At 37.0% G+C, this 17899-nt stretch overlaps 1 protein-coding gene across 1 annotated transcript in view; it reads right to left on the reverse strand.

The window, feature by feature from the left end:
- Positions 1 to 17176, reverse strand: part of tmem86a (transmembrane protein 86A) — a 35677-nt gene extending 18501 nt beyond the window's left edge. Inside the window, exons 1-2 of the mRNA XM_020931143.2 lie at positions 17042 to 17176; positions 2785 to 3049 (exon numbers count right to left, since the gene is read on the reverse strand). Of these exons, the coding sequence (XP_020786802.1) occupies positions 2785 to 3049; positions 17042 to 17062 (286 nt within the window). The 5' untranslated portion in view covers positions 17063 to 17176. The remainder of the gene's footprint in view (positions 1 to 2784; positions 3050 to 17041) is intronic.
- Positions 17177 to 17899: the final 723 nt, after the last annotated feature.

Below are 17899 nucleotides of genomic sequence, written 5' to 3' on the forward strand. Positions count from 1 at the left end.
CTCAGAACGTCTAATAAAAAAAAAGTGAACTAAAACGTGTTAAATTAATACTTTTGTGTTTGTTTATTAAAATAAAATGTCAAATATTGGTCGGGATTATTTTGTCTTTCCCAAATATTGGTTGTGACATGTCCCCACCGTCCCAGTGCAAAAGTACATCCTTAAGATAATAACATTATAACATGGCTTAAACCTCATAAATAAAAGTACATTTTGCGTAATACGTGACCTTTAATACTTGAAGACTGTGCTCCATGGTTTAAATAAAGTAGTTACCCACCTAAAGGATATCTGAACACCTTACATAATAATATCTTGTTAAATTGGCAGTCACATTCTCAAAATTCAATATCGCCTACAACACTTTAAATAGAGGAAGAAAATTGGCACAGAAAAGCATGATTTTTAGATTTTGCTGCCAAACATTGCTAAAAATATGACATGGCTCTGTCCCATTTCCTGTTCAAACCTTTTTAAAATCTATAATCTATTTTGACAGACGCAGAAATAAATCAAAACAGAGCGAAACTTTATGGAGAATTTTAAGTAGTTTTATGAGGATAATGGTGTCAAAATGGCTATAGTTGTAGGTTCCCAAGTGTCCGCTGATAAAAGGACATTGAGGATTGGGTCAAATACACAAATATTACATAATTCCCGACAGTCACAATCAGGTTTACCTTCTGTCGCGCATTTGTCATTGCTCACCACTGAGGTCATTTTCTTCCTAGTTTATAAGAGACACATCAATTAAATTTGATTAATGGTTCTTCAGGGATATTTGTTATACTGGGAGATATTTCCGTGAGTTAAGAAGTTATTTATGTCTTGTTTGGACAGATTATTCCATGAAATAAACATAGATACTGAAGAAATGTGCTGACCATAAATGGAAATGGTATATATTTAAACTTATGGTGACATATGCAACATTTTGAAGACTGGGTTTATTGTTTATAATGGAACAACTGTCTCAAAAATGCAGCAAAAAGAGTTGATTAAAAATGTAAATATAAGAAACTGTTACATAATTTTTCCAACAATGTTATGAGGTATTATTTATTATGAGTATTATTTATTATTTATTTATTGGTATTATTTATTATTTATTTATTGGTATTATTTATTATTATGTATGTATGTATTTATTTATTGATATTATTTATTATTTATTATGAGTATAATTTATTATGAGGTATTATTTCCCCACTCCATTTCAAAAGCCTCATTTGCTGTGTTGGTACATTTTTGTTGGTTTGTCAAAATATCTTCTAAAAAACATTTGCATATTTCTCATATCATATCATACAGTGACATCACGCTAGGGGTTTTCTGCGTATATCTCTAATTTCGGAATGTTTAGGAGTTACCATGGTGACACAATGTGCACATAAGCAAACACTGTCAAAAATGTTTGTATGAAAACCAAGGACAAAATACAAAATGGATTTAAACATTTTTCCAGTTAGATTTAAACATTTTAATACATTTATTTTCAGGAGTCTGTGGTGAATATGAGCAGTGGTGCAGTGGGGATTTTTTTAAGTGGGGATACACAATTCGTGATGTCGTAAATCAGTAATATTTAATTTTATTTTATTTTTTTCACATGTGCCCAGGACAGAACCAGGACTGAACCAGAACTGAACCAGGACTAAAACAGGACTATGTGAGGAGTAAACAAGGTCTAAACCAGGACTAAACCAGGACTGAAAAAGGTCTAAACCAGGACTGAACCTGGACTAAACCAGAACTATATGAGGAGTAAACCAGGTCTGAACCAGGACTGAACCAGGACTGAACCAGAACTGAACCAGAACTGAACCAGGACTAAAACAGGATTAAATCAGGACTAAACTAGGACTGAAAAAGGTCTAAACCAGGACTAAACCAGGACTAAACCAGTACTAAACCAGGACTATATAAGGAGTAAAAGGACTAAACCAGGAATAAACCAGGACTATTTGAGGAGTAAATAAGGTCTAAACCAGGACTAAACCAGGACTGAACCAGGACTGAACCAGGACTGAACCTGGACTAAAACAGGACTAAATCAGGACTAAACCAGAACTGAAAAAGGTCTAAACCAGGACTAAACCAGGACTATATAAGGAGTAAAAGGACTGAACCTGTACTAAACCAAGACTACTGTATGTGAGGAGTAAATAAGGTCTAAACCAGAACTGAACCAGGACTGAACCAGGACTGAACCAGGACTGAACCAGAACTGAACCTGGACTAAACCAGGACTATGTGAGTAGTAAACCAGGTTTAAACCAGGATTAAAACAAGACTAAATCAGGACTAAACCAGGACTGAAAAAGGTCTAAACCAGGTCTAAACCAGGACTAAACCAGGACTAAACCTGGACTAATCTTGGACTTGAGAGCGAGAGGGAGCCTGTGGAACAGGATGTCTGCAAAACGCGATCGGGCGACCGTCTACCCGGGCACACCTCGGCCTATGCAGGTTGTTTTCACAATTGCCAATAGCTCCGGTTTGACATTTAAGTTGTAGCTATTTTATATTTGTTATTTTTTTATATCTCAAGTCGGGAGAAGTGGGTGGGCGGCGCACTCCCACGTACCACGCCCACTACACTGAATATGAGTAACTGAAAAACTGTCTGACACACACTATCTTCGTCATTTTATGTATAAGAGACTTTTTTAACAGCAAAAATCAGCTCACCTTTTGTAGTTTTAGCTAAATCTATTCTTTATGGTCAGACTGTGTTAAAACAAAACTCAGTGAATTTATTATAACTGTCACTTTGCTTCTTACCATGAACAAAGTACCCCTGCTCCTGCCAGATGAGGAAGGCGTCTCCCAGGGCTGAAAATATAAGACCGGCCAGAATCTTCCGGGCGCTGGCGTGTTCGCCCAGGAACCTGAACCCGTGTGCCAGCAGGAACACCCACAGACAGAAGATGGGCAGGCATTTGATCAGCGCGCTAAACCAGGAGGGGGTGGAGGTGGGCAGCCACAGCACGAAGTAGACACAAGTCGATTTGAAGAACGGAACCAGCTTTGGGCCTTCGCTCTTGACCTGAAAAAACACCACAGAACACATTAAATCGCTTTATGTGAGTTTATGGGCCTGTATTAATACTTTGCAGTGACATCAGGATGGGGACATTGAGGTCTAATTGTCAGAGTAGCGGCATAAACATTATTTTTCAAGCGTACCACTACTTCGACTTTTTATTTTTCGTTGTCGAAGTAGTGGCATTTTACTCTTTTTCAAACATTCTACTTTTCCAACATGAATGATTTTAAAGGTTGCATAGAGGATTTTTTAAGGGAAGAGAAATACAGTGACAGTCCTTTTTCAAATGGTGTGCATACGTGACACCACTTCCCTCCTTCACAGCTCCCTCAGTAGAAGCACCTCCTCCCACCTCCTTACTCTAGAAATCACGCTTGTTTACAGACAGTGCGCATTCAGAATTACTGTTGAAGTGACCTGTCTAGATGTAATTTAGCAACCGGCGCGTCAGTTTTTAGACCCTTCGTCTGCTTCAGTCTCGCCATCGCTGGAAGGAATCTCCAAGAATCACCTCAGTTTGTCTTCGCTCCTTTTCCCCCTTCTCTTCTTCTTTCAGCGACCTCAAAAATGGACTTTCTTTTTGCGGTGAACTGGTCGTGGATTCTCGTCCGCCATCGCAACAAACTTTGTGCGAATTGCAAGGAAGCTACAGTTTAAAAAAGCCTCTAAGAACCGCTGCATAAACCACGTAATCCCAGCGTGCCGGCGAGTCACTTACACTAGGGAGTTTGACTGACAACCTAACAGCCAATGGATAAAGAGGGAGTCTTGTTTTCTATTGGCTGATGTTTATCTGGCCTCACTACATGCACAGTTGATAGATTTTCTTTCTTTTCTTTTTTGTTTTTGTTTTTTTGGTCATCAGAATTACAAGGCTGTTGTGTCTCTGTAATGGTATTTTAAACTTCTACTGACAATCTGAAACAAAAAAAAAATCCTCTATACAACCTTTAATGTGATAGCCTATTATACTTTTCACTCCCATATATCATAAAATGCTTGATCAGAGAATACTTCAGCCACATAGGATATCAGACACTGGGAAAATGTCCTAACTGAGCCATGGGAAACAGTCATGCATTTTAAAAAAGAGCATAGGCCAGCCTTCAGGAAAATATCTAATCTAAAACAGAGGCTGTATGGGCCCTTTGTGCTTCATTCTTTTCGTCATGTAGGCGATCTGTGGAGAACACCATACAGCCTAAAAAAAAAACAAGTTCATTGCACCAGCTCATTGAGATGACACTCTCGCAGCCCAAAACTCACATATGACATGTTGGAACAGCGATATTAAAAAGTGTTGGAAAACCGGCACGTCTAAATAGATACTAAATAAATATTACTATATCGACCTATCGTTCAAAATATGAAAGTTTGAACAATACTTTTTGGGGTCAATATTTATAGTGTGTTCATTTTCTTTGCACTACTGGGAAGTTTTTGGTTATTTTCTAGTTAGATTATAAGATTTAAAGGTGCCATTTTTCTGGTGGAGGGTCTGCCACCTGCTCGTCTCCGTGGAGATGTTACTGCTTTGCCCATGGTATGATTTTAAGCTTATCTATGAAGTAATTTATTCATTACGTGTGTTTCTATTGCTCAAAAATACAATCATTCCTTCTCTGAATAGGAACGACTCTCCACAGATCTGAATTGTAATGCAGCGTAATCCTGCAACGGAAATCAGCTGGAAGGTCCCCAAGATGGAAAGTCCACCAGGCTAGAAAGTCATATTTAATATCATACATATATAGTTAAAACCGTCCACCTTCTGAATGATTTTTGAACAATTTCTGTAGCTTTCTAAGTTTCTTGTGTTGCGCTGCTTACAAATTATGTTCATGGGAGGTAAGAAAATAATTAACATTTCTTCCCAAATCAAGAGTTACAGATGCTACAGGACATGGAGAACAAGAAAAAAATATTTAAAATCCAATCTCATAGGAAACATCTGCGAGCAAATGAGGATTACATTGATATTACAGACTGAAAACATTTTTGCAGCTTCAGGAAGATTGATAAAATTACAAAAACAAAGCCTGACATTTGGTCTTGCTACATTCACATTTCATTTTATTATGATATAGAACGGGCGACTGGTGGGAGGAGGGGGACGTTACCGCCGAGAGAATGAGACGTTCGAGCCGGGACTTTCAAGCCAGGGGGACGTTCGAGCTGGTATTCCCTGTAACCTGCTTGTCTCCCTATTGATAGACGGGTTTAATCAATACTGTGGAACATTCTGGACAAAGCAATAACACTTCCATGGAGACAAAAGGTTGAATTAATTGCTTTTATGACTCATAACAGATGCAAACTAAGCACTAACATTTTTCATTCTGCTGTTTATTTATTGCAGCTCATAATTTTTTAACAATATTGCACATTTTAGAATAGTTTTGTGGTTTAAATCTGCTCTTGGGTAATTGTGTCAGTGGCATAAAAGAGTTTCAGTATTACAAAAGGCCTCTAACTCATTATTAAAACCTGTCTGTATGAAATATTATTGCCCCTGTGATGTCATCTGAAACCCAGTAATAATAAATGACTGCGTAAAACACGATACTGTGGCTTTGTCTGCAGAGATAAAGGGGCTTTCACATGAACTCTGAGGGCAAGCCACACGGCGCAGCATAATCCTCACCCTATAACTTTGACTAAAAAGGAGAACACGAGGAGCTAAATTTATCTACTTCTCCAAGCTGTTCTTTGTGGGCGCTAATTTGCACAGCTAAGTCAGTAAAGCATGATTTGGTCGGAGGGAGGAGAACCGAAAGAGCAAGCCTAAGCTTCTTGTGACTTTTAGTTAACTTTATGTGCATGTTTTAACCTTGACCCAGGCCCTTACAGATCATGTGTCTGACCACAAGTGTTGGGAAGTAACTGAATACATGGACCTAGAATACGTGTTCTTAATATTAATCTTGAGTAATTTTAGTCTGGTCAGTGATGGGAAGAATACTTTGAAAATGTATTTAGTTACAGAATACTGAATACTGAAAATGTAGGGATGTAACGATATCCAAATCTCTCTATGATATTTTCAGAACTGTGAATATGCAACTTTTTCCTCTTAAAATGCCTTTACAAGACTTAATCCAAAGAACTAAGATCTAAAAGCGCTTACAACTTTTTTATGCACTGGAATGGAGCAAAGGATCATGGTCTATGTAGTTCCCCCCCTTTTTTTAAGCTATTGCTGCACCATAACTCTTAATTTAAGCAAAGACACTTGTAATTCGATATATTTTGATGGTCCACGATATTATTGTGAGAACTTTAATGATACCATATCACGATATATTCGATTATTGTTACGTCCCTATTAACATATATTTGGTAAACTATTCCGATACATGGACCAGTCACGAGTACTGTGTTCTAGTATTGTAGTACTCGAGACTGATCCTTACCTCGAGACTGCTTTTTTACAGTCTTGGTCTCGTCTCGGACTCGAGCGTATTTGGGCTCGGTCTTATGTCGATCTTGAAGGAGCTTGGTGTAGGTTTTGTCTCGGACTCGAGGTTTGACACTCGGCGAACATGATCGTATTTCATTACGGTCTGTAAATGTGCAGAGGCTAAATATCACTGCAAAAACTGTAAGATAATGTAACTGTAAATATTATGAACTCAAAAAAACCCACTCGATTCACTTTGAAGCTGTTTTCTGTAGTTTTGAAGGGCTTCTCAAACTGTGGGTAAGGGTCCAAAAACAGGGCGCAGTGTTTAAGTGCAGTGCAGTTTGCTTGGCCTATTTTAAGCCTAAATTAACAATAATCAGATCAAATGCAAATAGATCTATATAAAAAAAAATACACAAAATATGATATGTATGTGCCAAAATAACAGTAAAATACAAATAAAAGTAGAAAATGACAAAAATGGTCTTGGTTTGGTCTCGATGGGCCGTGGTCTCGCCCTTTAAAAGTCTTGGTCTTGTCTTGGTCTCAAACTTCAGAGGTCTTGGTCTTGTCCTGGTCTCGGGACCCTGTGGTCTCGGACTGGTCTTGGTCTCAATTAGTTGCGGTCTCGACTACAAAACTACTGTGTTCTGAATAAATAGAATACTTTCACATCGAGTTGCTACAGTTTTATATTTATTTCACTGTTTTGAAAGCTCCTATCTCAAGGATTACAGGCATTTCCTATTACTGATTAGAAATGGAAAAATCACACATGCACTTTCCCTAATCGGAGTTTTTCTATTTTTCTCACTACTTTTGTGCAGTTTGAAGCCTAAATTACACTATCAAAAAGACATAATGTATTCCTTGATTTTAGAAAAGTAACTAAAGTTACTCAAAATGAATATTCTGAACACGTACTCTGTTACTTCCCAACACTGATTCTAGTGCAGTTACTTTTTCATTTGGTGGTATTCGGAGTAGTTACTTTTCTAAAATCAAAGGAATACATATATAACAGTAAAGGTATTTGATCACATAATTTAGGCTTCAATCTGCAGAAAATCAGTGAGAAAAACAAAAAACTCTGCTCTTGTTATGAATGCATGTGTGATTTTTCCTTAATTACTGACGGGAAAACACTGATACATATATAAAGCTGTTTTCAGTCCTATGTTTATAGTGTAGGATCTTTACACTATATAATTCAAATGTAACTCGATGTAGAAGTATTCAAAGTATTCAGAATACAGTACTCTGATTGGACTATGAATCAGATTACGTTGGCGTGTCATGATAATTACTATATTGACTTAGGGTTCAGTATATTTGAGCTGGAACAGTGTATTTGGGGATCAGTTTTTATCATTTTTACATTTTCTTTGCACTACTGGGAACTTCTTGGATCATTTCCAGCAATATGTTATAATTTAGGCCATAAAAAGTCGAATGAATAACTTCTATGACTCATTACAGATGCAGACTAAGCACGAAAGCTGTTCCATTCTAGGATTCATTTATTGGAACTCATGATTTTTTAACAATATTGTAGATTCTGAATATTTTTTGTGGTTTAAATCGGCTCTTTGGTTTTTGTGTCTGTGGCATCAGTTTCAATATTATCGTTTATTTACTTCAACAAAATATTGTACATCAAAATTTACTATCGTGACCAGACCAGGACTCAGACAGGGGCTCAGACCAGGATTGAGACTGGTTTAATCCTGGTTTAGACCTGGTTCAGTCCTGGGTCCTGGTTCAGTCCTGGTTTAGTCCGGCATCACAGTTTAAGTCATGGAAACAGGCTGTTATCCATTTTTTCTGTTAAAAAGAATCGTTATCTGTTTTTTCATTTTGGTTTTGGAGACAAATGAACAAAATTAAAGAATTAAATTTAATTTATTTATTTTTTTCATTTTCTTATTTTTGGTTGTATTTTGAAAAACTAATTTAAACAAATTTAACACAGATTTCTAGGAATACGTTACAGAATACATTTTAAAGCAGGTATTCAGTATTCTGTAACTTAACGATGCATTGTGTAACTTTTGGTTGGGGCCCGTCACCTGGTTGTTTCTATGAATATGCCATTGCTCTGCCTGGAATGTTCCACAGTATGACATTAAACAGCTCTACTTTACATTTATTTAGTTACAGGTGGTTTTATAGCTCAAAAATACACAGAAACAGGCATTCTGGCTGTGAGCGGGGTCGCCTCTCCACAGATCTGACCTGTAACTTGGTCTGGTTTTGGGTCTCCGTGAAGATATAAAGAAAAGTATTTGACGGACCCTCCACCAGAAAAGTTACACAATGCACCTTTAATACATTTTCAAAGTATTCTTCCCATCACCGAGGGGCTATCCATATTTATTTCTACACAAACGTATCACCACAGTGGGACTACTCAAACGCAACAGAGAAAAGCATTTTGCAACACCTCTGAAGTGACCACCCGCCTACATTTCTTAGAATCCGGATCCTTGGAGCTGAAATCTCATGGGAATCGGTCAGGGAGAAGAATTAAAATGTTAGGAGGGGGCTGAGGCCAACGCGGGTTCACTGGAGCTAAGATGCCGAAGGGCTGAAAAGCAAGTGAGCATTTTAATAGATAGAATGAAGGGGATGTCCCAAATGAGGGTTATACAAGGGGCATTATTGCTCATGGAAAAAACATAGTGTGAAAGTAAATGCAGAGCTAAAAGATGAGAGGAGGCGCTGACTGTGAAAGAGTAAATAAGTAGAGCAGAAGAAATGCAGTGGAGGCAGAAGTTAAAGGTTCTGTATTACGCAAAATTGACTCTTGTGAGCTTTAAGTCATGTTAAAAACAGACCTGGAGTTGAGTTTTGTTTCATTCACACATGTTTGAGTAACTCTTTATTATTAGGTCAAATAATAAAGTTCAAAATGCTCTGTTGCACCTTGTGATGTCATGTGGCAATTCTTAATAGCAACCTTTTTTACTTTTACTTCACCAGCCGAAAAATTCCGCTGGCTGGAACGTCCCACTGAATTGTACTCTTTATCAAGTTTCGTTAATTCATCTATATACATATATTAAAAAAAACCCAAAAAAACATGTTTTGTCATTATATATATTGTACACACACAAGTTACAGTATATCTCAACGTGTTTGTTATATATATGTGTGTAAAAATGATGTGGTCTCAACTGTGCCGCAACTATTTCAGGATTTTCTCTCACATATTTCAATGAATATAATATGAAATCCTAAAAGCAATTCTGAATTATTTTTGAACAAATTCTGTAGCTTTCTAAATTTCTTGTGTTGCTCTGCCTACAAATTATGTTCATGGCAAACAGGTAAGGAAATAATTCATATTTCTTCCCAAGTTACAGATGCTATAGGACACGGGGAACAAGAAAAATATATTTAAAATCTGATTTCAAAGTAAACTTCTATAAGCAAATGAGGATTATATTGATATTACAGACTGAAAAAATGTGTGCTGTTTCGGGAAGATCGGTAAAATGACATAAACAAAGCTCGACATTTGGTCTGGTACAATCACATTTCATTTTATTATGATATAGAATGCTGATTTTCTAACTCAGAGAACACAGTTTTTTCAGTTTAAGAGAAGAACTCAGCCTAAATATGCAGGATTTGTGTGTTAAACGTGTGTGAATGAAACAAACACAACTCAAGATATGTTTTTGATGATTAAACATTATAACATAGATCAGAAAATAGCGTAATATGTGCCCTTTAAACTGGAGGGGGGAGGAGTCCGGGCATGGCTGACAGCTGGTTTTAGGAGAGCATTTGCAAAAGGGCAGTGGAAAGTTAAGAGGTGGGAAAAAAAAACTAAATGAGGGTCACTTTAGTTCATATAGTTTATGTTCCTGGACGGGATGGGGCTATTGCACAACTGCCCCAAAACAGCCAATCATGTTACAGGGTAGTGACCATGTGACTTCAAACACAAACAACCTACAGCAGGATTTGACCCGGTATAGATCGTGTATGTCTCTTTGTACTTTCTGTGTACGATATTGTGTTTTTTGTGTATGTATGTAGATCTATTATATTATATTTATTATTATATTATATATGTAGTGATGGGAAGGTGACTTTTAAAATGTATTCCCCTACAGATTACAGATTACATACCCCAAAATGTAGTTTGTAACGGAATCCATTAAATTACTTAAAGTGAGTAACGTAATCTGAATACTTTGGGTTACTTGATTTGCTGTAGAGAAGCAAAGACTAGGATAATTAACCGTATTTAAAATATTATTGATAGAAGAGGAGGAGACACATTGGCGCAGCATTGTTTAGTCCTGTTAAATCCTGTTTTAGTTCTGGTTTAGTCCTGGTTTAGACCTGGTTTAGATCTAGTTTAGACCTGGTTTAGATCTAGTTTAGACCTGGTTTTAGTCCTGGTTTAATCCTGGTTTAGACCTGGTTTTAGTCCAGGTTTAGTTTCCAGCAATGAGAGGAATTACTGAAAAAAAGAAGTGAAAACAGGAAAATACTGCCGTGTAATCCATTTATATCAACAAAGTAACTGTAATCCAATTACCACTCATTGAAACAGTAACTGTAACTGAATACAGTTACTCATAATTTGTACTCTGATTACGTAACTCCAATACATGTAATCCGTTACTCCCCAACACTGTATATATGTGTATGTATTTTATGTTATTGCATATTATATTCATTAAAGAACCTATATTTTCTATTTTGTGATTTATGTCCTAATCTTGTTTGCTCATCAAAAACATATCTGGTGTTGTGTTTTGTTTCATTCACACATGTTTAACACAAACTCTGCATATTTATTAGTTCATTATTGAGTTCTTCTCTCTGTCATGTGGTAATACAGGAAATGCTCCACTGTGTTTTCAAACTCCATATCTTCAACAGAAATAATTTGGATAATTTCAGCCCTGCAAAAGGTAAAATGTAGCTGTTAACTTGAAAACTACCACGACATGACATAGGGAGGAGGAATAGAGCATTTTGAGCTTTGGAAATGCAGACAAATATGTATAATGAAACTAAACACAACTCCAGATATGTTTTTGAGGAGGTAAAAGAATTCTAACATGGCTAAAAGTTCACAAGAGAGTCAGGTTTGCGTAATATATATATTTAAAAGTTTTTGAATCTCCACTTTCTTCTTCTTTCATTTCTCTACCTGATATGCAGAACATGTTTGTAGGTAGAAATAAATAAACATGTTACAAAACAACTCCAAATAGTTCATTTTGTCTTCTTTTGTGCATTAACAATACATCTCTGACTGTATTGGTTTTTAAAAAGAACCGAGGTTATGGAGTTAAGCATCGCTGTGAAAGGAGTTAATTTATGAAATAGTCTTGACAAAGATATAAAAGAATACAATAAGTACAATAATGGCATTTAAAAAAACACATAAAATCGAATGGAATGAGTATGTATGAAAAAGTAAACTAAGTTGTTGTGCATAATAGTGAAGCTTTCTGTTTGCAATTGATTAATAATTGTGTCTGAACTGAAATGTACTGATTTAAAATGTTTTAAAGTGACTACTGGTGTTGATGTTTTGTCTGGAAAAGGGAAAAGGGGGCCAAGAACTTAAGATTATTCTTCTTTCTGCTCCTTTTCATTCATTTGTTGTATGTTTGATGTTTAGACACTGTTGATATCTTTTTATACTATATGAAATAAATAAATAAATAAATGTGTTAAACTGTTTAGAAGTTAATGCTACAAAACTATTTAACAATGTACATTTTGATTATGTCTGTGAAATTAAACACATTTTCAAGATTGTATGACTTTTTGTATATAATATATCTGTATTGCTAAATTTCTATATTTTAATTTTACTTGTACACATACATTTATATAATTATGCCTTTTTTGACACCAGTCTCTTGCTATTTGTGCTACTTATTTAGAATTTATTACCTTTTAACTTTTTTTATACTATTTATTATTATTTGTTTATACACTTAGGAGAGAGAAACACAATTTCGATTCTTCATGTTTCTTATGAAAAATTGACAATAAACTTTTTGAATTAGATTTTTTATAATTTGGCTCTTTGTTATTATATTCTATTGTGATGTGTGAGCTGCTGTGTCCAAATAATTTCACTTGTGGATCATCAAATCTTGTCTAAGTCTAAGTCAGAATCTTTTATCGTGTTCAAATAATGTTGCATGTGAGCAGGAAGTAAAAGTGCCCGGCTTTCAACGATCCTATTGACAGCTGTTTCTGGGGAAGGACATTAGCGAGGACCACTCAACCTTTCCACACTGAATCAACGAACAAAACATAGCCCCACTGCTCCATTCATGTTCGAGGCTGATTTTACAGCGGAGGGACTGAACATTAACTGTTAATGAATACAGAATAGTCAATGATATAACAGGCCTTGTAATGTTCTGCATGATAATCAGCTTCCAGGTACAACTTCAGCACAAAAACAGGTACGTGCATGAGAGAATTGATTGTTTATTGATTATTAAGTTAACATTCAGGTCATAGACTGTATATGGACATAGCTAACACAAAAGCTGCTACATTCCAAATAAGAAGTGTGCATGGGTGCACTTCTGGATCCATCGACTCTGGCTCCAGTTGACGTTACACTGAAATAATTGTCACCCCTCTCTCTGTAACTGCTGCTGTGAGGGTTCGTCAATTCTCTTAAACGTCTTAAAATCCCGCTCTACATGATCCTGGTGTATTTATTTAGCTGGTGGTGTATTTATTTAGCCATTCTGTCTGTAAATAAATTCCTACTTCTATTTCTTCCAAATCTATTGAGAAAAAGAGATTCATTGATTGATTGATTTGTTTGTTTTTATTTCGAATTTGTGCCAAGAGAGAACTCATCATCATATACCACTAAATGCACAGCAAATTTCTCTGATCTGGCCAAGATTTTTAAACTTTTAAAAATGGGATATGGAATATTGAACTAGCTCCAAATTCGCTCCTATAACTGCCAGCCTCATGAGCTTCATTTGACTGGAGACGAACGCTGTGGGTGACACCTTAGTTTACTTCTTTATACATTCTATGGTTAAGGCAGTGGTGGCCGTCAGAGCCTGCAAGGCTTTCTCTGCTGGCCCAAAAAAATATCTGAATCACAGACTGATGTTAATTATATTATTATTAAATAATTCCAAATGGTCTGTCCATTTCCTTTCAGAGCTTTTCTGATGATTGTGCTGCTTCCAGACATGTATTTTCATATTAAAGCATTTGACCAATCACATTTCAGCCAGCATTTGTTGCCAGGCAAAGTCAAAGTCAAAGAAGTCTGCAGAAGCCTTCACAATCCATTCTGCAGGCCCTCGAACACAAAATACATGTCAACGAAACTGTTGCTTCAACCAATCAGATTTTGAGTTGGTTTCATCAGGGCCTTTAGCAGGTGTACGGCAACGTCACCGGATTCAGCCAAAGCAGCAAACTGCATCTGTAACGGAACCAGGACTACACCAGGTCTAAACCAGGACTACCCCAGGACTCCACCAGGTCTCAACCAGGTCTAAATTATGACTAAACCAGGACTAATCTTGGACTTGAGAGACAGCAAGAGAGAGAGAGAGTGAGAGAGTGAGAGAGAGAGAACCCTGAGCCAGTGGAGCAGGGTGTCTGCAAAGCGCAAATGGGCAACAGCTGCACTGAGCCCCGTGTGGCTATAATGTCTTTCCCCTTGATAAAATTCACCAAACATTCTCTTTGTTTGGGCTTTAAATCGTCAATTTCGGGAATCGTTGCCAACACAGAATGTAATGGCTCTTCGCTGATTGGCTGGTGCCCAGACTCGCAGGGCTTAGGGCTTCTTGCAAACCAGACCTAGTCGCTGGAGAGAAATGAAACTGAGCAGAAATTTGTTCTGCTTTTTTTTTTTATCATTACAGACATATGCTTACCACATATAAATGACTTGGCTGTTGGTTCTCTGTTTTGCAAACACAAACTGTAAATAAGCAGATAAGCAGATGCAACCACTGACATGACTCACATGACAAAGTTATTGCTATGTCAGAGGACTTGAGGTGAGACGTGCGGGTTCGTATAGTAAGTATAGGTTGTGTAATAAGAACATCCTTGTAAGCAGGCCTGTCACAATAAGTACTATACTGACTTCTCCTTCAGTATATGAAAGCTGCAACAATTTATTTTGGGGCTCAGTGTTTATTGTGTGTAGATTTTGAGTGTTTTTGTTGTAATACAAAGAGATTTGAGCTGTAGAAGGTGGCACTACTGTTACTGCTCTACTGTTGAATAACTTCTATGGCTAATTATTGGTTCACTCTGCTATTTATTTCTTGCAGCTCAGCCTTTTTGAATTATACTGTCTATTTAAAAAAGGTTTACTGGGATTATCTTTGACATTATTGTTATTGTGTCAGTGGTATAAAGTAGTTTCAGTATTATGTTATTAGGTTCTTTTTGTCAGACCAAAGGTTTGTTTTCATACGTGGTGGAGGCAGGATGACAGCGCCATCTGCATCTATAAACCGGGACGAGGCAGCTTTTTTACTCTCACACACCTGGGATACTGTCCTGAGGAAGTCGGACTGCAGATGCCTCCACCGGTAGGAAGACAGTGCCAAAACCTGTTTAAATCAGCTGACTGGACACGTCATAGCAACATCACCACTCTGACCACTCTGAGGAAGACCGCGAGTGAGCAGTTGAAACTGTCGGGTATGAAAACAAACTCTTGGTCTGAAAAAAGGAACCAAATAATATAAATTATTGGAAGTCCTCATTAGACTAGTTTCAATATTACAGTTTATCGCAGTACAGTATATCTCTGAGAGTGTTATCATGACATAGCCAGGGTGGCGCCAACTACTGCCTCCTCTCAATTTCATTTCTCTCCTGCAACTCGGTCAGGAATCGGAATACACTTCGGAATCACAGTTCGGAATCGGAACCCCGGAACTTGTAGACCGCACACCGGCCAGTCAGGGAAGAGCTGTGAAGCCATGACTGGGTCTCTTTTGTACAACAGTAAACAAAGCGGTCGAGATGGATGTAGATGAAGCCGTACATTCTGTGTTGGCAATGATTCCCGAGATCGAGGATTTCAAGCTGGAACAAAGAGAATGTTTGGTGAATTTTATCAAGGGGAAAGACGTTATTGTCCTTCTTCCTACAGGATTTGGGAAAAGCTTAATATACCAGTTAGTCCTGTTAGCACCGCATTACATACGTCATGACCAAATAGCAGCGATTGGTTAAATGATAAAAAGGACTCGCCTACCGTCAAGCGAATGAATCCTTATGCTGCGAGGTCAGACGGTTTCAATGAAGTGAAACTTGCTGATGAATCAGGCTAATCATGACAGGCTTATTTAAAAGAAGAAGCTTTACTTTGAGCTGATCTTCCAAATGTATTGAGAAAAAGAGATTGATTTGTTTTTATTTCATAATCATATCAGGTTATTCATCTTGTTTTCAGATTTATTATCTACTTACTAGTTCTGAGATTGATTCATTGTAGTCTAGCGGTTGTTTATTTTAAGAGAATTTGTCAAGTAAAATGATCTTGCTGCATGGACAGATAATTTCATTTTCTGATAAATGTAAGTGTTTATAGCTTTTTTTTTTTTGCAGAAAAGCAGGGAGTGGGAAGAAGAAAGAAGAAAACTTAACACCCCTAGATCAATTATGACATGAAAATAATATGACACTAAGTTACAAAAAGTTGTATTAGGGATGTAAAAGCAGATCTATATATAATAAACAATATTACTTTTACTACTGCCACTGCTACAGCGTGACAACATACTGTGCCTGAAGAATAATAAAGAAACAAATCTGACTACTTCCATAAACCGAAACTTTGATCATGAAGATAAAAACCACTTCAGCAGAGCACACTCTCTACAATGCATTCCAGGTAACACAAAACAGGATTCTTGCTGCAGACAGAAGTAATACGCCTGACAATTTTATCAGCTCTGTCAAGGAAAGAAGATGCCAGAGAAGGCTTTAATTACTGTACCAGCTGTCATGTTTGGCCCTGATCTCCACGTCTCTTTCCTGCTCTGTTATATAAATCGCACTATTTCACACAATAGATTCTACTATGCAAAACACATGAGGGAAGATGAAAAGAGCCAGCCACAGCAGATGCCAGGTTTGCGCATGCGGTGCTGGAGAGTACAGGAAAGAAACGAGACAAAAAAGGTCGTCACATGACAGGCTTCCTATTTGGCCAGGGACTGCTTTTGGAAATGTGTAGAAACGTCGTCAGGTATAATGTAGAACAGACTATTTTGTACGTGAAAATCTGACAAAAGAGAACAATAAAACCACCATCAAACTTCCTACCTTTCGTGTGCGCAGAACAACTGTACGCACACTCACTGGGTCACTGGATTTTGGTTTATATTTTAATCAAGAAACAGGATTTGATCACAGGATAATCTCAAGATAAGTTAAATGAATAAAAATGCAGAATAATACGTGTAAACCCTGGTCACAGCAGAACCTATTGTGGTGAAAATACATGAGCATTACCGAAAGTCAGCCTTCTCTGAGCCGCATCACTTTATTTTAAGCTATTTACCATGGAATAAAACATCACTTACCACCGTTACGGGCGAAACCATTGTCTTATCTTGCCAAATAACTCAAAAAAGGACGATGTCAGGCTTAAGTTTGCCCGTTTCTGGATATTGCAGCGGCAAGGGGGATGCGGATTGTTTTTGTCTTCTCGGTAATGGGCGGCGCAAAGTGAAGTGTCGCTCAATCAGAGGAGAGGGTTGTGGAAATATGGGCAGGACCAGGCTCTGAACACGCCTCAATAGGAGGGCTCACATGGTGTTTACATTTTAAAGCAGATGGCCTTTATTTACATGTGAAAGAATAGTGTTTCCCATAGATTTTGGTGAAATATGACGGCACAAGATTTAAATAATGTCACTTTATGCAATTTGTGGAGTATAAGTGACGTTTATTGCCTATATTTAATCCCAAAGCAGTCCTTTTAACCCAGTATAGTTACTTTTAAATGTTTATGATACAACAATGGGCAAGAAAGTGTGATTTTGGTAATGCCAATGTATAATCCAAGTTGTTTTTAGAATATGAGGAGGAATTTTAGGCTATAGGACTCGAGAAACACTGAACTGTGAATATAATATCGAAGAAACCAACAAGTATTCAGGATATAAAAGAACCACACCTTTATGTTAAGTAGATAGAATATTAAGCCATTAGTGTCAAAGGGTTCATGTCAAATTACCATTTCATTTATGCACTATTACTCCAACACCTCTTTTATAACCTAGACAGACCTATACTTTTATTTTATTTTACTTATATACATATAAAAATGTGTATGTGTGCCTTATTAAACACAAGTCTCTGGATATTCTTGCCATTAAATTATTTATTTTTATTTGATCTGTCTGTCTGTCTAACAATTGCTGCTATATTATTGTATC

Source organism: Boleophthalmus pectinirostris, unplaced genomic scaffold (genome assembly GCF_026225935.1).
Source record: "Boleophthalmus pectinirostris isolate CB_2022bp ecotype Guang Dong unplaced genomic scaffold, ASM2622593v1 HiC_scaffold_2, whole genome shotgun sequence".
Lineage (NCBI taxonomy): Eukaryota > Metazoa > Chordata > Actinopteri > Gobiiformes > Gobiidae > Boleophthalmus > Boleophthalmus pectinirostris.